A 22,143-nucleotide genomic window follows, 5' to 3' on the forward strand; every position below is an offset into this window, starting at 1 on the left:
TGGGTAGAGAACATGTGTTGAATGAAGAAGGAAAGCAGGCCAAATCTTGAGGACACCAACATTCAAGGATGGGTGAGGAAGTACGAGAACAAGGAGAGACTGGAGGAGATTAAAGAGCAAGTTGAGGAAGAAGGGCTTAGAAAAGGGGGAGTGCACAGGTGGTCACAGAGGAACGACAGGGCTGAGGATGAAAGTGTTCTCTTTTTGGAGGTTTTTGCAGAGTGGTGGGGCAAGAGATGAAGATGAGGAGTGAAGGGGTCAGGAGATGGGCCGTCCTAGACAGAGGACTATCTGCCAAGGTTGGTGGCCAGTCCATTGCCCACCTGTGCCTGAATCTTGTTTGCCTTGCCCTCTACTGAGCAGGGAAGGGAAGAAATGAGGTGAGGCGTTTAAGAGTACCTGGGACCAGAGGCATTATTTAACTATACTTTCCTCTCACTCCCACTTTCTCAAGGAAAGTCTACAGGAACAGCACACCTATTTACCACTGTAATTTACAATAAAAAATAAGGCATGATTCATAAATATATAGGGCAAAATCTCCTCCAATTATGACTTATCTTCCCAAAGGAATTTAGTGCAAATTGTGGTCAAGTGGCATCAGACCAGCATTTAAAAGTTGATATGGGCATTTACTGAGTGCCCAGTATGTGTCTAGTCATGGGCTAAATTGAGCAGAAGGCACCAGTAGAGAGAGAAAAGCTGCAATTTGGGGAGTGTGGATGATGCACAAAGAGGCTCTGGACAGGGCAGGGGAGATCCAGGAATGAGCAGGTGATGGACGGCCTTGGGCTGGGCATAGTCTGATAGTTCTCTGAACCTAGACAAAGCCTGATGGTTATCAGTAGACAGGTATGTATGTAGGGTTGGGAGGCCAAGGAAGCCCACATTTTGATGTGGTTTTCTGAAAGGAGACATGGCCTTCTGTGGAAAAGGAGATCTGGCAGGGCAGGTCCTGTCCGGGAGTTGCCAGACCTGGACAGCTCTGGAATAGTCTTTGAGGCACTGGGATAGGACAGGGGCCCTGGTAAAAGGTGTACTGTCAAACATTTTAAAAGTAGATGTTTGGGTTCGCCCTTCTCAATGCTTAAGCTTCCTGAGGTCTGCCTCCCACCCGCATTGCCCTCTGGCGGCTCTGCACCCCAGAGGCGGGCAGTCCACGCGAGGGTCTTGGTGACCAAACGATGGAAACCAAGAGCCACTTGGGAGAGCTTCTACTCCAAGTCTTTGCGCAATTTGATAAATATTCTACTATTATTACACAACTTAAAAAAATCTGGGCAAAAGTGAACTTTTTAAGAGTTTATGCAAATGCATACAATTAACTCTCTTCTTACACAACATATAGTAAATGTATCTTAAAAAATCATAATTCTCAAGAAAAAGTGGGACACAGGAGGCCCTAATCCGACATTCACCAAGATGTGTCAATCAAGGGCACACTTGTCCAAGTTCTGAGAGCCGAAGCCCTATTCTCCAATGGCAAGGCAGTATTCTAACAGTTTGTTTCTTATTGGCCGAGGTGTGGGCGGGGCCATTCCCTGGTGGGGCTGCCATTAGCTCCGCCCCCATTCCATGCAAATGAAGTCAAAGCTTTGGCCAGACCACGTGGCTAGTCACGTGGCCGATGACGCACTCTCTCCACCCCTTGATGACGTCATTACCAACCAAAACTCTCACGAGAGCTTGCCCAGAGAGGTGGGAGGCTGGCAGGACCGTCCACTGGGTCTGGAGGGCCCAATGTTGGGGGTGGCCTCCGGCAGGCCCCACCCCTCTCCAGAGCCTCGAGTGCTGCAGGACCCAGGGGCCCAAAGGGCCCCGTGGGAAGTGTCCAAGGGCCCCCAAGCAAGTCTGCGCCCATTGGCTGGCTACGCCGACATGCAAATGAGGCGACGTCACTTCCTGAGCCAGCTGAGCGCCATCTTCCCTTTCTGGCGCGCGGGAGGAGGGACGGGGCGCGGGGCGGGCGCGGGCGGGGGTCCCGCCGCGCGGGGCGGAGGACGCGGCGGCGCTGCGAGCGGCGGCGGGACGCGGCGCTCCTCGCGCCCGGCGGTAGGTATGGCCCGGCCCGCGCGGCGACGCCCTCGGTCCGTACCCGGCGGCCCACCCGGTGGTCCGCCCCAGCGTCCACCCGACGGTCAGCCCGGCCGTCCCCACCGTCGTCCGCCCCGCGTCCTCCCTGCCGCGGCGCCTCAGGACTTCGGGACGTTCGCAGTGCGCGACTCGCGGCCCCCGACGCGCCCTCCCGCCCCGCCCGCCGGTCACGTGGGTGCCGTGCCGCCCCGGGGGAGGGGGAGGGGCGGGGACAGGGACGAGGCAGAGGGGACGGGAGGGCGACAGGGACGGAGGGCGGGAGGGCGGGTCCGAGGGGACGGGAGGGCCGAGCCCAGAGGGGAGTGGAAAGGACTCGGGCGGCGCGGGCAGGGTGCCCTCCGCAGCGACGCGGGAACCACCCAGCAGCGCCTCCCTGGCCGGGCAGCCAGCCTGGCTCTCCCGCGGGATCCGCGGAAGAGCGGCGTGCGGGAGGCTTGCGGGGAGGTAGGGCAGCGCGGCCGCACCTGGAGCGCCCGGTTTTCCAGGGCATCCCCTGTTCTTTCACTGTTGATTGGTGTGGAAGGTCGATGAGCACAGGCCGACTCTTTAAAATTAAACTTTGCGGATGCCATTGATGGCCTTGAAATAGAGTCCCTTTACCAAATTTCTACAAGCATTTGGCCTAGGAACGTCAAAAATTGGAACTGCCAGTTCAAGTGTGGCATGTTGCCGAGCAATACATAATTACACATCTTAAATACCTCTGATTTGAGTGGAAGACCCTCCTGTCATTAAAACTTACTGAACATGAATAAAAATGGTGATAACTGCCTCAGGAGTTGTGGCGGAGACTCGAGGAGTAGGGGAAGCGGGTACCTGTAACTGCAGGTGGAACTGATGGAATGGTGCTGAAGGTTGTTGGAGATGCACACGATTTACAAATGGGGTCTTGAGGCTGGCAAGGTGTGCGGTTGAGAGAGGACCTTTGTAAGAAGTAAGAGTTGTGAAAAACTTGTTTGGCTTTGACTGGAAGGCAAGTCGTGTGTGCGACTTACCTAATTATATTACCTGGTAATGGCCACATTACCAGTGTTTTAGCATTTCAGGTCGAAGTGGGACTCTCTGGAGACATTATTGAGTCAGTGGTCCTTCAACCAAGTGACAGGTCTGTTTAGAAAGGCTGGGTGGGAGCAGGGAGGAAAGCTTAGTGCAGACTTCTAGTTGAAATGGGAGGACCGTGAGGGCTGGGTCTTTGGTTATGGGGGATGATGATAGGCAAGATTTTTAGTTGAAGAGAGCTTGGGGTTTTTGGGATACCTTTTAAAGTTTAAAGCCAAGCTTGCAATGTGCAAACATCAATGGTAGAATCTTTCTGTGGTTTGAATCCAGACCTTCTGGATCTTGCTTTTCTGTGTGGCGCACACATTTGTGTTTTTAAAGTTGGTTTAAAAGAAAGCCCTGTACCCTAATAGTTAGAACATTTTGATTAGTTTTTTTGGAGATAGCCAAGTGCTTACTGCTGGTGTTGACTCCATCCTAGTAGCTGCCCAGGAATTAGACCACATTCCCAGTTTTACAACAGGCAACTGAGGCCCAGAGGTAGTAAGTAATTTGCTAAGATCACACAGCTGATAAGTGGTGGAGCTGACCTCACCTGCCAGATGGCCTCAACCTGTGGCTGGGATTGTTGTGCTCCCTCTCAAAACAAAGGCCTTTAAAATTGAAAAGTAAGCTCTGTCTTAAAAAGTGTTTTGAAATTTTTAGAGTCTATGTTTTCCATAATCAACTATTTTCAAATGACCAGAATACCAAAAACAGCCAAGGAACCCTTTGAATATGCCTTCAGGAAAAATTTTTGTGTGCAGCCCTGTAATTTTGTTGTGGTTCCATGTCTACTGCAAACTGAGGTTGAAGACAAGTTGCCCTGCAGGAGGTGTGGAAACCACCCGTTGCTTTCCTAGCTCTGTCAGTCCACCAGACGGACGTTTTGTATGGAATCTTATGTTAGAACAATACAAAATTATGGGTGAAAGTCAGCTTCCTCTTCTCCAGGTGGTTCAGGCATCTTGACTTGCTTGAAGGTTAGAACCTTCTATAATTAACCTGTTTTGTTTTATTGTTATTTCGTTTGTTTCCCTAAAGCAGTGAACTACTAAGCAAAACAAAACAAAACAACCTTTCTCTTCTCCTTTAAAATAAAAAAGGAATCTGTGTGCTTTTTTTTTTTTTTTTTTTTTTTTTTGGGACCACAATATCAATGACAAGGGCATTTACATTTAGGAATCGATTGAAGAAAGAGTGGACTGACAGTTCCCAAGCATGACAAATAACTATAGAACCTGTTTTGAGACCTGCCAGGTCTGACACCATTTCAGTAGCCCCACTTGTGAGAATTGTGCTCTTGTTTCTGGGAGTGCGCACACCTTCCTGGTGAGTTTGCCTCCCAGACAGTGTAATGAATGTGACTGTCTTGCCACCACTCCAGTGGTTTCCTTGTTTGAGATGAGTGGATGAGGATCCTCTCTGTGGATGTGGAGAAAGAACCCCAGAGGTTAGAAGATAGAGGAGCTTGAAGGAGGAGGTCAAGCAAGTGTGATGGAGCCAGGCACATCTGGTAGAGTTGGTAGAGTAGCCAAATTATTGTTGCATCTTGCTTTGTCACAGCAGCCAGTTGGCTTGATGGTGACCTTGTGCATAGATTTTTGAAACACATCATGAGGTTCTTGGCAGCTTGTCTTCTAGGGTGTGGCCTTTGGAAAACAGACAATTCCATGCATTTTGTTTTAAAATCTTATTTTTTACTTCATTTCTATGAGTATACCCCCCAGTTCTTCAATGTTAACAATCATTAAAGCTCTAAGATACACTTTCCATTTAGGTAAACTTGTCTGAAACTTTTCCAAATTGGCTTTAAAAACTGTTTCATTGTTACTGCCCAAAATTCATCCCTCCGACAATAATCCTCTCTGCCTCCCTTTCCCGTTTTGCTTAAGCAAAATACCCTGGGTATATTCAGAGTTCCCTCCTTTACCTCAGTTTCTGATGTGATCTCTTGGCCTGCAGTGGGCCCTGGCTTCCCACAGCCTTCCCTCTTGTACCTCGGTGCAGTTCTTCTGACCCAGTTTTACTTTATGTCTTGTTCATTTAGTGAACTCGTACTGTGTAGTTCCTGCCCTGAGGAAGTCCAGTTCAGTAGGGGGCAGAGCTTAGTGGGTACCTGTGGCAGAAAGGGAGTGTGGACGAGGTGGTGCTGGTGACCCAGCCCTGGGGCTCACAGCCTGCTGGTGGTGGTGGGGAATGCAGGAGGGATGTGAGAGGGAGATTGCTTGCCCAGAAGTTGCCCTTTGAAATTTTGGAAAGTGTGGAAATTGTGATTTTTTTTTTTTTTTTTCTCCTGCTTGTCCTTATTGCTGTCTGTTATCAATCCTAAACATTATTATTTAAAAAAAATTTTTTTTAGATTTTTTTTTTTTTTTTTTTGGGTGCTGAGGATTGAACCCAGGGCCTTGTGCTTACAAGGCAAGCACTCTACCAACTGAGCTATCTTCCCAGCCCCCTTTTTAGATGTTGATGGACCTTTATTCATTTATATATTTGCGGTGCTGAGAATTGGACCCAGTGCCTCGCACATGCTAGACAAGTGCTCTACCACTGAAATAGAACTCTAGCCCTTAAAAGTTATTTTGATAGTAAAAAAGTTAACATTTGTTATTTAATATGACATTTATTCAACTAATGAAGTTGAGTAACAAAAGTGTTTGCCACTTGAACTTGACTAACATTTCTTTTTGGCTTTTAGAATGAATTTACACAATTAAATTTTTTTTGAAATAGTTTCAGATTTATGGAAGTGTTACAGTACAGAGAACTTTTCCCCTTGACTCATTTGAGAGTACATTGCTAACAGAGGTGCCACATTACCCCCGATATTGACTTTCCTGCACAGAAGAACATTGTCCTACATACCTATCAAGACCATCAAAATCAACACATATGGCACCTAATCTCAGATACCTTGAAAATTTTGCTTCTTTCTGGTGGCATTTGTAGGGAAGGATCTAGTTTAGAATTGACTTGTTGTGTTTAGTTATCTTAATTAAGTCTCCTTCAGTCTGGGATAGTTCCAGCTTTTCCTTCCATGATATGTTTACTTAAATGTAGGTTGATTTTTGGTAAATTTATAGAATTCTGTCACCACTCCAATCTAATATTAGGACATTTCTAGAATCCCCCCACCAACCCTGTCTATTTACTTACATGCTTCCATCCTCCAAACCTAGTATGCCCTTCATTTCTAAATATTTCTGAACATTTCATGTGAATGGAGTTGGATGATATGCGGGCTCTTGTATCTAGTCTCTTGCCTAGCGTGATGATTTTGGATTGATGCTGTAGCATGTATCAGTACTCTGGTACTTTATATTGCCCAGTAGTATTCCATTTGTTATTTGTTCACAGTTTTATGGGCACACTAGTTTTCTAAGGTTTGGCTGTAACGAACTTTGCTGCCTTCTGTGATCTTGACGTTAAGGGTACTGTGGTTGGTGGTTTGTATACTGTAGGTGATCTTGGCATTTTTTTTTTTTTTTTTGCGGTGCTGGGGATTGAACCCAGGGCCTTGTGCTTGTGAGGCAAGCACTCTACCAACTGAGCTACATCCCCAGCCTGATCTTGGCATTGTTAGTATTGCGACTGGTTGACTTGTCTACTTTGGGTGATCTTGGGGGTGATCTTGGGGTTCTGGGTATTGTGGTTGGTTGACTTATCTGCCTTGGGTGGTCTTGGGGTTCTGGGTATTGTGGTTGGGTGACTTACCTGCCTTGGGTGGTCTTCATGTTCTGGGTATTATGGCTGGTTGAATGTCTTGGGTGGTCTTTGTGTTCTGGGTATTATGGCTGGTTGAATGTCTTGGGTGGTCTTTGTGTTCTGGGTATTATATGGCTGGTTGAATGTCTTGGGTGGTCTTCATGTTCTGGGTATTATGGCTGGTTGAATATCTTGGGTGGTCTTGGCATTCTGGATATTGTGGCTGGTTGAATGTCTTGGGTGGTCTTCACGTTCTGGGTATTGTGGTTGGTTGACTTATCTGCCTTGGGTGGTCTTCATGTTCTGGGTATTGTGGTTGGTTGACTTGAATGCCTTGGGTAGTCTTTATATTCTGGCTATTGTGGTTGGTTGACTTGAATGCCTTTGGTAGTCTTTATGTTCTGGCTGTTGTGGCTGGTTGAATGTCTTGGGTGGTCTTCGTGTTCTGGGTATTGTGTTTGGTTGACTTACCTGCCTTGGGTGGTATTTGTGTTCTGGGTATCATGGCTGGTTGAATATCTTGGGTGGTCTTGGCATTCTGGGTATTGTGGCTGGCTGACTTGTGCAGTGTCTCTTCCCTGGGCTTGTGTGCCTGGCTAATGCTGATAAGTGTTATGTGGGGAGGAAAGTATCCTGCTCTTCATCACTCTTTCAGCTTATTTATATCAGTGTGGACTTGAGTTTATAGTTTGTGGGCTTTTGTTCTACTTAACTGTTGCTGTTTTCAAACCTCCTCAAAAGGAGAGTAAAAGTGTTTATTAAAATGGCGCACTAGTTGTGGGTCAGAATTCATACCACTTACCTTTCTTCAGTGTGGAGAGACTAGGAGGCAGCGGTGACTCGGCATTGGGCCAGCAGTGGTGTCCGAGGTCTCCTTCCTCTTTCACCATGGTCTGTTGCATCCTTATGAGCATAGTGTCTGGATTCTGTCTCTCTGAAAGAAACGTGTACTTTTTTTATATACAGGGTATATACCCAGGGTGTCACTTCTGAGGTGAGAGCTCTACCACTGAGCTGTATCCTCAGTCCTTGTTTTAAACTTGAGATGGGCTTGCTCAGTTGTCCTAGCTGGACTCCAGTTGTGATCCTCCTGCCTTAGCCTCCCAAGTAGGTAGGATTATAAGCATGCACCATGGTGCCTGGCTTGTGTGGTGGTTCTACCATCTAGGTTGGAGGCTTTGCTGGCATTGCTTCTTCCATACTTTATTGGTCAAGAGAGTGAGTATAGATGCTGCACTTAGGGGAGGTGCTTCCAGGTGCTGTGTTAAGAAGCTTATGTGATGGGAGCAGCAGTTGCGCCTCTTTTAGTGCCCTCATTTGCTGGGTGCTCAGGTGTAGTGGCATTGGCCATGTGACCCTCAGCGCTGGGTGCTTTGTGTCCTCATTCTCTGAGAATTGCCTTATTTTCTGGAGTGAGATGTTCTCGGCCTGTCTTGCCTTTACTATATGTCAACCCTGGAATTGGCCATTTTACCAAGGAATGCTGATTTTTTTTTTTTTTTTTTTTTATGATTGTAGTGTTTAGGAATTGAGATGGTTGTGCCCACTGCTGCTGGGATGTGTGACTGGAATCTCTTCTGGACAGAGTGTTGAGTGTGTGTATAGACACACACACATCTTTTTGTTGAAGACGGGTCACATCAGTGCCTCTCCTCTGGTCAGGTTCTACGGGGTTTATTTAATTTTATGCTGGTTTGGATATTTAAATGATAACTAATGAGATACAATTTTTATGCCATGTAGTTCATGCATTTAAAATGTGCAGCTTAGTGACTGTTGGCATAGTCAGTTGTGCACGTGTTGGCCACATTGATTGTCGAATATCATGGTTCCAAAAAGAAACCCTTTTCTTCAGCCATCACCTCCTTGTTCTCCCTCCTCAGGCCACCACCATTGTGCTTTCTGTGTGTAGATGGGTCTATTCTTTACCCTTCACACATGGAATCGTCCTCTGTCCTCAGGATTGTTTTGGGATTTGTCCATGTGGGAGCATGTTGCTGGTGCCTTGTTTCTTCTGATGGTCCCAATGTGGATGCAGCTGTCACGCTTGTTCAGTGTCTCTTGATGGACCCTGAGTTGTTATGCTTTTGGCTGCTGTGATCACCCTGCCCTGAACATCCTGGTCCATGTTTTGAGGTGCATATGTGCTGTTTCTGTCTCTTGGGTGGACTTGCTAGTTCACGTGATGCCTGTATTCTTCATCTTCAGAAGCACTGCCAGGCTGTTTTCCAAACTGCTGCTTTTTACTTTACCCTTAACAAGAATTCCACTTTCTCCATATCCTTGCCCATACATGTTGTTTTTCTTTTTTGTTTTAACTTTTTGAATCGTAGACATCCTGATGGATGTAAGTATTTTGTTGTAGTTCTGATTTCAATTCCCTAGTGACTAAAGATACTGAGCATCTTTTTACATCCCGATTTTATCTGCTTTGGAAAAGTGTTCGGATCCTGTGCCCATTTTAATATTGGATTATTGTTCTTTTAATTATTGAGTTACACAAATTCTTTTCTGGATTTAATTTTGTGCGGTACTGGGGATTGAACCCAGGGCCTTGTGCTTACGAGGCAAACACTTTACCAATTGAACTATATCCCCAGCCCTGATTTTTGCTGTTTTGATGATGACTTAGCTTTAAAGTTTTAAATTTTGTCCACGTAACCTATTTTCCTCTTTTGTTTATAGTGCTTTTTTTGTCCTATCTGAGAATATTGCCACATTCAAAGCCATGAAGATTTGTCTGTCTTTTTTCTTTTTGTGGTCCTGGGGATGTAATGCAGGACCTTCGTACATCCCTGGCCCCACTTTTAAATTTTACTTTATTTTATTTAAAAAATGTGTGTGTGTGTATGTGTATGAAATAGGGACATAATACCTTTATTTTATTCACTTTTATGTGGTGCTGAGGATTGAACCCAGTGCCTCACGCATGCCAGGCAAGTGCTCTACCGCTGAGCCACAGTTCCATCCCTCACTTTATTTTGAGACAGGGTCTTGCTGAGTTGCTCAGGCTGGCCTGGAACTAGCCCTCCTCCTGCCTTGCTGTTCCTCGCTTTCTTGCAGGCGTGTTGTGGTTGTCCATGTGGCTGTGTGATGCACTTGGTACTGCAGGTGGCGTGGGGAAGGAGCCTTGTTCTTTTGCATGTCACTTTCCAGTTTTTCCCAGCTCTTGTTTGTTGAAATTATATTTTATTCCTAGTGTTTAACCAACACTGTTAAAAAACGTATTTTTATATATTTATTTTCATCTTACAGTTTTGTTTTCTTTCCTTTTAAGGAAAATTTCAAAAATGTTTCAAATTCCTGTGGAAAATCTTGACAACATCAGAAAGGTGCGGAAAAGGGTGAAAGGCATTCTTGTGGATGTCGGGCTTGACAGCTGCAGGGAGTTGCTGAAGGTAAGAGGATGTCAGAGCAGCTGAAGACCTGGAGCATGTGGGAGAGTGGGCCTGCCTTCCCCAGTGGCTGTGGGAGCCCGAGGGCTGGTCTGTCTTTCTAATCGAGCAGTTGGAGCTGTTCAAGTTCTGAGCTACTTTTAGGAGGGAATTTTTGTAGTTATTAGTGACAAAAAATATTTGTTTGCAGGCATAACACTTTCTCAGTGTTAGAGAGATCAACAGGTGGGCATGCACATGTGCCATGCTAGTTTCACTTCTTTTATTGCCCTGATTCATGAACTTTGTATGTGAAGTCTTAAGTTTCAAAATTAAGGCCACAGTCATACTTTTTGATAAATTTAATTGCTTCTCATTTTTTTTTCTTATAACATTGTGACCATATGGTGGGCATATATAGTTTAAAAATGTTAAATTAGGGTTGATATCTATTCTTATAGTCATTGATAATTTTGTACATGTATTATTCATCACTAGAGAAATAGAAATGCTGTCTACTTTGAACTTTTAAAACTTGTAAAGAATTTGGGTCACAGTATGATGACCTGGGAAGAGCTCAATTTCTTAATCTTGAAATTTTAGACTTTCTACCAGATTTTTATTTACAAAAAGGCAATTTTTCCCGTCAATGGTCAGGGCTCTCAAGTAGATCAGTACTATGATTTTCTGAGGGGCCCCAGACAGGTCTCTGCTCAGACGCTCCCTTTTCTGGAAACATTCGTCCGCACATGCTGCCTTCTCTGTGCTCTCTGCTCTGTCGCCCTGTTTTCTTCAGAGCACTACTATTGGTCATATTTGTTGGCACTCGATCTTCTACTTGAGTGCGAAGGTGCAAGGGCCTCACTATGTTGTACCTACGATTGGAGTGGAGTCTGACACATGGAAGCTTTTGTAGATATTTTTGGAATGAAGGAATAAAATTAAAACCCACGTAGGAAAACATTTTAATTTTAATTTTTTTTTCTATTTTTTGGTACTGGGGATGGAATCCAGGGATATTCTACCACTGAGGTACATCCCTGACCCTTTTTATTATGAGACAGAGTCCTGCTACGTTGTTGAGGCTAGCCTTGAACTTGCAGCCCTCCTGCCTCAGCCTTCCCAGCAGCTGACATTACAGGTGTGAGAAACATGGTAAAGAGGGGAGCATGAGCATGCTCACAGGAAGGCGTGAGAATAGGAGTGTGCTGGAAGAGGACATGTTCAGGCATGACCTCTAGTTCAGCAGCAGTCCTAAGAAAAAAAAACCTTTCGGAGGTTTCTGCAGCTCTGCCTGCAAACCATACTTTATTCACATGGAAGGAAAGCCTGGTGATTGTTTGGAGATAAAATTGAGAATGCAATATTTGCTTAGTGGGTTGAGAGTGGATATGAGACCTTCAGGGCAGATTAGGAGTGTGACTGGGTGATGTTTGTAGAGAATGCAGACATGAACACCTGGGAATACAGTGTGTGTAGGCCATGAAAGTTTCAAGTGGTGGCACACAGTGGGTTCCCAGCACTGGTCCTGGAGCACACACTCCAAGGGGAGTGTGCTCCAGAAGGGCTCCTGTGGGGTGGAAGTGTCTTTTTTTGCACACACTACCTGTGTTCTTTTGATCACTAGGGAATGAAACAGAAACACCTGTTTTGTGTGTGTCCTGGGGATTGAACCATCCCCAGCCCTTTCTATTTCTTATTTTGAGACAGGAGTCTTGCCAAGTTGTCCAGACTGGCCTTAATTTGTGATCCTCCTGTCTCAGTCTCTGGAATAAACTGGGATTAAGGCATGCCCTCGTAATCCCAGGGAAGGGACGTGGAGAATTGAAACCAGAAAGCTTGCTCCCGTTGGGCAATGACAGTTCAGCAGAAGCTGAGACAGACTTGGGATAGTCATGGTACAGAGGAGGCGGGAGCATAGTGTCCAGTAGGAGCCTAGGGTGGCCTTTGTGGAGGAGTTGAGAGTTGAGTGTTATTTAAGGTTTGTTTTGTGGGCTGGGGATGTAGCGCACTAGTAGAGTGCTTCTATGGCATGTAGGAGGCCCTGGGTTCAGTCACCAGAACTGCACAGAAAGCAGTGAGGTTTTTTTTTTGTTGAGTCTGGTTAGGGTTCTCCAGTGGGAAGGATTGGAGGCATTTCAAGAACGTGAATTTAGAAGCCCCCCCCCCCCCAGACCAAGATGAGTGAATCCAGCTTCAAGAATGTTCTATTTGGAAACAGTAATTAAAACTTAGAGAAAAGTTATAAGAATAAGAATGATACAGAGAACAGATGTCCTGTTACCTTTGCCCAGATTCACTTGTGAACATGTTTTCCCCTCTTTGAGGTGTCCTCTTGCTGGTGCTCTGTTTTCCCCTGAGCCACTGCAGAGTAAGCCATACACCTTGTTACTCTTTTTACCTAAATAGTGTGCATTTTCTTCTGCAGTGCTGGGATTGAACCAGGGCCTTGTGCATGCTAGGCAAGTGCTCTACCTCTGAGCCACACCCCCAGCCCACTGTGTTAAATCTGAGAATATGGGTAGTCTCCTCTATTACTGCAGAGTGTATATTGGCTTATATGAATGCAGCACTGATAGGGTATTTTTTTGTCTGATCTGTCATGTCCAATGTTATTTTCCCCTTAAATACTAGATCACTAGAGTTGGGTATTGAATTTCATTGTTATGTCCTGTAATCTTCATTTAATGTGAATTCAGCTTTTAAACTGGAATTCTGTTATGTGATTATTTTCTTTCCACCCCTCCAATTTTTTGTGGTGTTGGGGATCTGACCATGGTCTTGGTAGGAAGGCAAGAGCTCTGCCTGTGAGCTAGGGCACTGTCCTTTGTTTGGTCTTCACTGATTAAATGCCAGTAACAGCTGTAGGTTTCACCCTAGAGGCCTTAGGTTTTGACTCTGAGTGGCGCTTGAACATGCTGATGAAGGTTTCCCTGGTGAACCTGAGGAGCAAATTGCACATCCAAGTTTGTTCAAGACTGTTACTGACAGAGACATCAATGCACTGCAGGGGAAACTGAGGGATTTCATGCCTTAAAGCTGTTGAGTTAGTGAGATCATTAACTATTGAGTTAAATAAGACTAATTCTTACTTTTGTGATGCTGGGGATTAAAACTAGGGCCTTGTGCTGTAGACAAGTACTCTACCACTGAGCTGCAGTCTCAGTCCTGGGACTGGTTCTTTTGGGGAACATTTTTATTTTTATTAATTTGTAGTTGTGTCTGTGTCTTATGAAATTTTTGAAAATGTAAGCAGCATAAAGGTTCATGATAAGAATTAGGAAATGGAGAGACTGGGGACCTAGCTCAGTTGGTAGAGTATTTGCCTCACAAGCACGAGGCCCTGGGTTCAATCCCCAGCACCGCAACAAAAAAAAAAGAAAGAAAGAATTAGGAACCTGAAAATAAGGCTCATTTATAACCATTACCTCAAAATATCTGTTGTTGTTAACATTGTAGTTTAAAAAAATGGAATATATTGTATTTCTTTTTCCTTGCAAGGATAGGCGTGAACCATACAAGAAGACATTGCATTAGCTTTATTTTCCTTTCACTGAACCTCGTATTAAATGTTTTTCAGAGTAGAGTTCACTGACTGACTTGCGTCACAGGGATCTCACGGGAAGGCTGTTGGCAGCTGGAAACAAGGGGCATTGCCTGTGGTCCTTGGATACCTGCTCTGCTTTCTGGTGGGATGTCACTGTGCCTTCACATCTAATTTCCACAGTGCATCTTATTTTTTTTTTTTTTTTGTGGTACTGGGATTGAACTCAGGGGTACTTGACTACTGAGCCACATCCTTGGCCCTATTTTGTATTTTATTTAGAGACAGAGTTTCAGTGAGTTACTCAGCGCCTCACTTTTGCTGAAGCTGGATTTGAACTTGCGATCCTCTTGCCTCAGCCTCCCGAGCTGCTGGGATTATAGGCGTGTGCCACTGTGTTCAGTGACCACCCCCCAGCCTCTCTTAGCAAGAGTTAGGACCTCACATGGGAGGTTGTCTGGTTCCTGTCAATAGTCTGGTTGAGAAATGAACCTTAAGGTGGATCTAAACCCTGCTACAATACAGAGTCTTGTGGAGAGTTAAGAAAATTTGTACTTGCTCAGTTAGACCAAGGCTGGCTGCATAATACGCAGGGCACACGCTCAGTGAACATTGGGCCTGGCTAGGCTCCCCAGCCTCTCCTTCCCAAATGCCTGCTGCTGTCTCCACTCCAGGGTGTGTTTAGTGCCTGGATCTAGGGTGGGCCTGCGGCCTCTGTTGGCTTGTCTTGCAGACACATCTTGCACTGCCAGTGCAGTCAGGAACGGCTGCCCCCTTGCCCTACCCTCGATGCCATGGCTCATGTTCCTTTCCAGCGCTTGTTTCCCACAGCATCTGTACCAGGCTCCCGTAGGAGGCAGCGTGGAATCTGGACCTCCTGACAGCTTGTTTACTGTCCCAAGTAAAAGCAGAATAGGGGAGTGGTGGCTGAAGGAGGTGGGGCACCGAGGGGAGGCAGAGAGTAGCCTCAGAATGGGTCTTGGAGGGGGACCATGTGTGCTGAGACCTCAAGTCCCTGGCTGTCACTCTGTTTTTCAGGCTCTTCCTTTCTCTCTTCCTTTCCCTCCCTCCCTCCTTCCTTCCTCCCTTCCCTCCCTCCCTCCTTCCTTCCTCCCTTCCCTCCCTCCCTCCCTCCCTCCCCTCCCTCTTTCCTCCCTCCCTCCCTCCCTCCCCTCCCCTCCCTCCCCTCCCTCCTTCCTCCCTTCCCTCCCTCCCTCCTTCCTTCCTTCCTTCCCTCCTTCCTTCCCTCCCTCCCTCCCTCCTTCCTTCCCTCCCTCCCTCCCTCCCTCCTTCCTTCCTTCCTTCCTTCCCTCCCTCCTTCCTTCCTTCCTTCCTTCCCTCCCTCCTTCCTTCCTTCCTTCCTTCCTTCCCTCCTCCCTTCCCTCCCTCCCTCCTTCCTTCCTTCCTTCCCTCCCTCCCTCCCTCCCTCCCTCCCTCCCTCCCTCCTTCCTTCCTTCCTTCCTTTCTTTCTTTCTTTCTCCTTCCTCCCTCCCTCCCTCCCTCCTTCCCTCCATCCCCCCTCCCCTCCCTCCCTCCCTCCCTCCCTCCTTCCTTCCCTCCTTCCTCTCCCCCCTTCCCTCCCTCCCTCCCTCCTTCCCTCCTTCCCTCCTTCCTTCCCTCCCTCCTTCCTTCCTTCCTTCCTTTCTTTCTTTCTTTCTTTCTTTCTCCTTCCTCCCTCCCTCCCTCCCCTCCCTCCTTCCTTCCTTCCTCCCTCCCTCCCTCCCTCCCTCCCTCCTTCCTTCCCTCCCTCCTTCCTTCCCTCCCTCCTTCCCTCCTTCCTTCCGTTTGTTTTGAGATGATGTCTCATTGTAGTGCCCAGGCCAGTCTTGAACTCCTGGGCTCAAGCCATCCTTCCAGTAGGATGACTCAGCCTCTCAAGTAGTTGGGACCACAGGTGCACACCACTGCACCTGGCTTTTATTTTAGCCATTCTTAAGTGTACAGTTTATTAGCATGCATTATGTTCACAATGTTTTGTAACCCTCCTCATTAACTATTTCCAGAATTTTTCAGTACCTGAAATAGAGATGTAACCATTGAGCAGTAACTCCCCACCCCCACACCCCCAGTCCTGGGTGATTTCTGATCTACTTTCTGTTTCTGTGACACTGCCTACTAGAGATGCTTCATTTCGTGGAGTTGGATGTAGTGATCCTTTTGTGTCTGGCTTATATCACTTGAGTTTTCAAGTTTCCTCTGTAAAATATTGTTCCTTTTTATGACTCAGTAATATTCCCTTGTATGGATGTACCACATTGTGCTTATCCTGTCATCTGTTGATGGATGTTTGAGTTAATTCCACCTTTTAGCTATTGTGATGATACTGCAGTGAACTTTGGCCTTTAAGTATCAGTTTCAATCTCTGTTTCCAGTTGTTTTGGGTAATAAGTAGGAGTGCAATGCCGGCCACACAGCAGTTCTGTTCAGCATTATGGGGAACTGCTGCATTTGTTCACATTCCCCCTGAGGACACTGGTGGTTCATGCTGTTGCCAGTCTTGGCTGTTCATTTCCTCACTCCCTGCCTTCTCCACCTTCCTACCTGTTCTGCCCTCTTTGCCTCTTGCTCTTCAGTTCTTTCTTCTCCCTCTCCTTTCCTCCCTTTCCTTCTTGGTGGGTGTGCAGTGGTATCTGGTAGTGGTTTTGATTTGTGTCTTCTTGAAGACAAATGATATTGAGCACCTTTTCATGTGCTTATTGGCTATTTGTATATTTTGGAGAAATGTCTATTCAAGTCCTTTGCCTGTTTTTTTTTTTTTTTAATTTTTTAGTTGTAAATGGGCACAATACCTTTATTTTTATTTTTTCTGTGGTGCTGAGGATCAAACCCAGTGCCTTAATGTGAGCTTGGCAGGTACTCTACCATTGAGCCACACCCCAGCCCCTTTACTTGTTTTTGAACTGGGTTGTTTATCATTTTGTTATTGAGTTGTAGGAATTTCTTTTTGTATTCTGGATATTAAACCCTTATCAGATAAAAGATTTGCAGCTATTTTCTCCCATTTTGTAAGTTGTCTTTTTACTTTTTTTTCCGTTGCAGTGCTGGGGATAGAACCCAGGGCCTTGTGCTTCCTAGGCTGAGCTCTATCATTGAGTTACATCCCCAGCGTTCTTTGGTGTTTTTGGGGATTGAGTTCAGGACCATGTGCATGCTTGGTAAGTGTTTCAGCACTGAGCTATATCCCAGCCCTTTTCACAGGGTCTGGTTGGGTTGCCCAGGCAGGCCTTGAACCTGACAATCCTCTTGTCTCAGCCTCCTGAGTAGCTGGGATTACAGGTGTGTGCCACTCTGCTTGGCCCCAGCCTACTTTGTTGATACCATCCTTTGGTGCACAAAAGGTTTTAAATTTGAAGACCAGTTTGTCTGTCTTTTCTCTTTTTTGCTGGGGCGGTGGGGGGTCCTGGGGATTGAACTCAGGAGCATTGAACCACTGAGCTACATCCCCTGCCCTCTTCTGTATTTTATTTAGAGACAGGGTCTCACTGAGTTGCTCGCTTTTGCTGAGGCTGGCTTTGAACTTGTGATCCTCCTGTCTCAGCCTCCTGAGCAGCAACTGGGACTACAGTCATGGCTTTTCATATTATATCTAAGAATCTGTTGCTTCATGAGGTCATGAAGATTTTTTCCTGTTTTTCCTGAGAGTTTTATTTTTGTGGCTCTTGTGTTAGGTTGTTGGTCTGCTTAGAGTTAGTTCTTATGTGTGATGTGAGGTGGGGGTCCATCTCCATTCCTTTGCATATGGATATCCAGTTGTTGTGGCACTATTTATAGAGACTCTTCCTCCTTCAAATGGACTTGGCCTCCTTACTGAAAATCAGCTGGTTGTACATGGGTGAGTTTATTTCTGGGCACTTGTATCCTATTGGTCCCTGTGCCTCTCCTTGCCAGGACTGTGCTGTTTGATCTCTGTAGCTTTATAGTAAGTCTTGAAGCCGAAAGTAGGAGTCCAGTTTTTTTTTTTTTTTTTTCTGTCTTCTTTATTGTTTTGTCTATGTAGGGCTCTTGTAATTTCATATGAATATGAGGAATTCCTTTCTATTTCTCCAAAGACTGGTGGAATTTAGTAGGGATTCTGTTGTGTATCACTTTGGATATCACTGACATTTTAATGATACTGCCTTCCTTCCAGTGAACATACTTGTCTTATTTACTTAGGTGTTTGATGTCTTTCCACGTTGTAATTTCCAGTGTTCTTTCCAATTGTGGTTAAATCCTTCAGAAGCTTATGGCTCCTTTCTTCCTTTAGGTGGAGTTGTGTTCTTGATTCCTTTTCACACTTTGATTGCAGATGTGCAGAAACAACTGATCTTTGGGTGTTGACCATGTACCGTTCAGCCTGCTGAATCTGTTGTTTCTCCTGGAGGCTTTCTGTGGATTCTTCAAAGGTGTGACTTTTTTTGACATAAGATCATGTCATCCATGAGTGGTTTTACTTTTCCAATGGGATGTTTTCTTTCTCATTGCATTGCTGTGATCAGTGGCGGCTGTGAAAGTGGGCACTCTTGTTTTGCTGCTGTGCCCAGGCAGGAAGGTGGTGTTCTTCCACTGTCAAACAATGTCACTGAGCCCCTGTATCCTGTTGAGGAAGTTTCCTGGGAACCTAGTATATATTGTGGAAGGCACTGGATGTTGTCACATCCCTTCTCTGTGTCACTTGAGGTGCTCTTGTCTTTGTACCCTGCGTTCTGCTGACATGGTGAGTCACGGTGATGGCCTTCCTTAGGTCAACCTTCACCTGGTCATGTGCAGTTGTTTTCCCTCTTTTGGATTTGGTTTGTAATTGTTTTGTGAGGATATCTGCATTTGTGAGGAATATTTGTAATTTTCTTTTCTTGCGACATCTTTATTTGGCTCTGGTGTCAGGTAATGCTGGCTTCAGTGAATTAGGAAATTTTTTTTTTTTTTTTTTTAAGAGGAATTGTGTTAATTCTTGAAATGTTTTGTAAGATTTGCCAGTAAAGCCACCTAGTCCTGGACTTTACTTTGTTAGAAAGTTTTTTTTTTTTTTTTTTTTTTTATCACTGATTCAATCTCTTGTTACAGAAATCTGAACATTTTGTATTTCTTCCTCAATCAGCTTAGGTGATTCATGTGCTTAGACTCCTTGTACTTCATCTGGCTTATCTTGTTTATGTAGAGTTTTTGGTTTTCTCCTTAGATCCCCTATTTCTGTAAGAGAAGTTGTGATAATCTCACTTTTATTTATGATTCTTGACTAGTCTAGTTAAACACTTGTAAATCTTTGATTCTGGGTTTTTTTGGCAGTGCTGGGGATCGAACCCCGGGCCCTGTGCTTGCAAGGCACTTTACTAACTGAGCTATCTCCCCAGCCCCTGATTCTGTTTTTACATCTCTTTTTTCCGACTCTCAGCTCTAACATGTAGCAGTTTGAGATCTCTGTCTTTTAAATTCTTGATACCCTGGAATCAGACTTGACCCCCAGAGCACTGAGTTAGGTGACATGGACTTTCCCTGGATTTTATTTTAGTGCTGTAAGGTAGTCCTGTGAAATTTTCTTTTTGTGGGATACTGGGATTAAACCCAGGGCCTCACGCATGCTAGGCTTGTCCCGTATCACTGACTTATGCCCCTAACCCTTTTCATTTCTATTTTGAGACAGGTCTTAAGTTGTCCAGTTTGGCCTCAAACTTGTGAAACTCATGCCCCAGTTTCCCACGTTTCTGAGATCACAGATCCATGCCACCACATCTGGCTCTTCTTTTCTCTTTTGGTGCTGGGGATTAAATGTGGGGTGCTCTACCACTGAACTGCACCCCCAGCTCTTTTATTCTGAGACAGGATCTTGACTTGCTAAGTTGCTGAGGGTGGCCTCAAACTTAGGATCCTCTGCCTCAGCCTCTTAAATTGCTGAGATTACAGGCATGGCCACTGCATCTGACTTGCATTTTCTCTTCATGTGTTTTGTTTACCTTCATCATTTTATCCAGAGTACTCATGGGAAATCTGACATTCTGACCACAGGTAAGTTGCTGAGGCTGGTCTTTTTTATGTTGAGTTGGGGTCTTGCTGAGTTGCCCAAGCTGGTCTTGAACTTGCAATCCTCCTGCCCAGGCTTTGAGCCTGCTGGGATTACAGGTATGCACCAATGTGCCTGGCAACAGCTGTCTTTTTAGAACTGGGGCTGGGAAAGATCTGCCCTTGTGAGTGTGCTGAGCACACTGTGCTCAGTCCTGCCACCTCTTCTGATGCTCCTCAGCCCCTTGTAGAGGGCCCCTCCCTTGAACAATGTTATCACCCATGGGAATGGAGGAGGTTCAGGATTTGGTAGCCTACTAACCAAAACACAGCTGTCACAAACTGCGAAGGGGGAGAGCTGAGTGTTGTTTGTGTGTGCCTGTGTGTTGCCCAGAGTGAGATTTCTGTACGGATCCTTTGGGTGTCAAGACCTTCCCAGGAGTTATTAGTTTCTCTGCTGGTCTGAGAATTTGTTAGCAAATGAAGCCCGTAATAAAAACTAAAATGTTAATAGATACTGATGTAATAAAAATACCCTCATTTATTTAAAGGTGTTACTGTTCCGAGCAGCTTTTGTCAGCCGGTGTGTTCTCCTTTTGTTTCAAGTACCCAAGACTCAGGCCTCGCTGAGGGGCTCCTGTGACCAGCTGGTGGGAGATGCTCACGTCCAGCCTGTCTTCGCCTCTCCTTGGGGCCACCACCTTTCTGTGTTTTTCTGTCATTTTTCTTGTTTCAGTGTTTTCCTTTTTTCTGTTTAGAGTTCATTTGTTTAGCTTTTTAATTTTTTTTTTTTTTAGGTGGCAGTTTAGATTTTCTTTTATCTTTTCTATTATGAATACCTAATGCTGAAACTCTCCTACTTGGATTTACTCTGTTGTCCTTTTCATTTGATTTGAAATATACTCTAGTTTCCTTAGTGATTTCTTCTTTGGCCCACAGATTATTTACAATGGTGTTTATTCATGGAAATTTTGGGTTTTTCAGATACTTTGTGTTTTTGGTACTGGGGATGAACCCAGCCAGGTGTGCTCTGGCACTGAGCCTCATGCTGAGCTCAGCATCGTTTGCGCTCACGTTTCTGATTTTTCTTACTGTGTGGTTTTTTCCAGTTTGTGTGAATTACTGCAGTGTGCTTCATGCCAGGTACCTGTGGGCCTTGGAGGGTGGGGCCGTTGTCGATTGGTCAGGTTGGCTGGTGCTGGTCCAGGCTTCCTTTGCTCTGCCCTGTGTTGAGAGACAGATGTTGGAGGCTTCAGCTGTAATTTTGAACCCGATTCAGTTTCTGTCAGTTTTTGCTTCATAAACTTTGAAATTCTTTTAAGTGCATACACATAACCCTTTGTCATTATGAAGTATCTTTCTGTAATTAATATCTTTCCCCCGAAATCTGCTCTGATATTAATATAACTCCTGTAGCTTTCTTTTGATTAGTGGTGGCATGGCAAATGTTCCCCTCCCTTTGTCTTTTAACCTTTAATCTATGGCTTTATTTAAAGTGAGTTTTTTATTGTACACACAGGATTGGATCTGCTTTCTTATCTGTTTGACAGTGTGTACTTCTTGACTTTGAATATTTAGATCAGGTGTGGGCAAATGGGGCCACATCTGTCTTGTTATCCCTTTCTATAAGTAAGCTTCATTGGAACACAGCTGGTTCATTGGTTCTTCACAGAGTTTGCTGACCTGTTGTTTGATGTGATTATTGACATGGTTGCATTGAGATCTCATTCCCAAGTTTGTTTTGACTTGCCTGGTCTGCCCACTGTTTGGCTCCTGCTTCCTCTTGGATTAGATGTTTCCATGCCTCTGTTGCTGGCTGGGCGTTGTTCCTGTCTGTCACACACTGTGCTGCCACCTTCACGTTTGGTGGTGGAACCTCTGGACAGCCTGCTATCATCCCCACCAGCTGCCCTTCTTGTCGCGGTACATTTAATTCTTCATCTATGTGCTGTAATTCTTACTGTGCATTGTTTTTATTTTAAACAGTTAAAAGGGGAGAAAGTTGTATTTGTCACACATTTGCCCTTTCTGGTACTCTTCATTCCTTTGTGTGAATGTAAATTTCCATCTTGAGTTATTTCCTTTTGCTGAAGTACTTTTTTAATATATTTTGTAGTGTTGGTCTGCTTCATTAATTCAGTGTTTTCTCTCTGAAGAAAAATTTAACTTCTGTGTAGAAAGATGTTTCTGTAGGAGTGGAATACTAGATATTTTCTCCATTTAGTGTTCTAAAGACTTTGCCATCTCCTGGCTGACATCGTCTCCCTTAGTATGCTGTCTGTCATGTTTGGTCTTCTGTGTTTGCAGCTCTGGAATTAGGACATGCCTTGGTTTGGTTTTCTTGGTATTTCTCTTGCTGGATCTACTGAGCTTACATTTGAGGGTTTATGGTTTTCACTGGGTTTGGAA

The 22,143-nt window shown here is 45.2% G+C and overlaps 1 protein-coding gene across 4 annotated transcripts in view; it reads left to right on the forward strand.

Moving 5' to 3' along the window:
* The first annotated feature begins 1,381 nt into the window (after nt 1-1,381).
* ADNP2 (ADNP homeobox 2) overlaps nt 1,382-22,143 on the forward strand; it is a 36,573-nt gene continuing 15,811 nt past the window's right edge. Inside the window, exons 1-2 of one of the 4 annotated variants that reach the window (XM_079109150.1) lie at nt 1,925-2,052; nt 10,118-10,238. In XM_079109150.1, the coding sequence (XP_078965276.1) occupies nt 10,131-10,238 (108 nt within the window). In that variant the 5' untranslated portion in view covers nt 1,925-2,052; nt 10,118-10,130. Of the gene's footprint in view, nt 2,057-10,117; nt 10,239-16,866; nt 16,914-22,143 lie in introns of those variants that run through there. The other 3 variants (XM_079109151.1, XM_079109149.1, XM_079109152.1) reach the window with 3 other exon arrangements.

This window comes from Sciurus vulgaris (genome assembly GCF_902686455.1).
Source record: "Sciurus vulgaris genome assembly, chromosome: 13".
In the NCBI taxonomy this organism is placed as follows: Eukaryota; Metazoa; Chordata; class Mammalia; order Rodentia; family Sciuridae; genus Sciurus; species Sciurus vulgaris.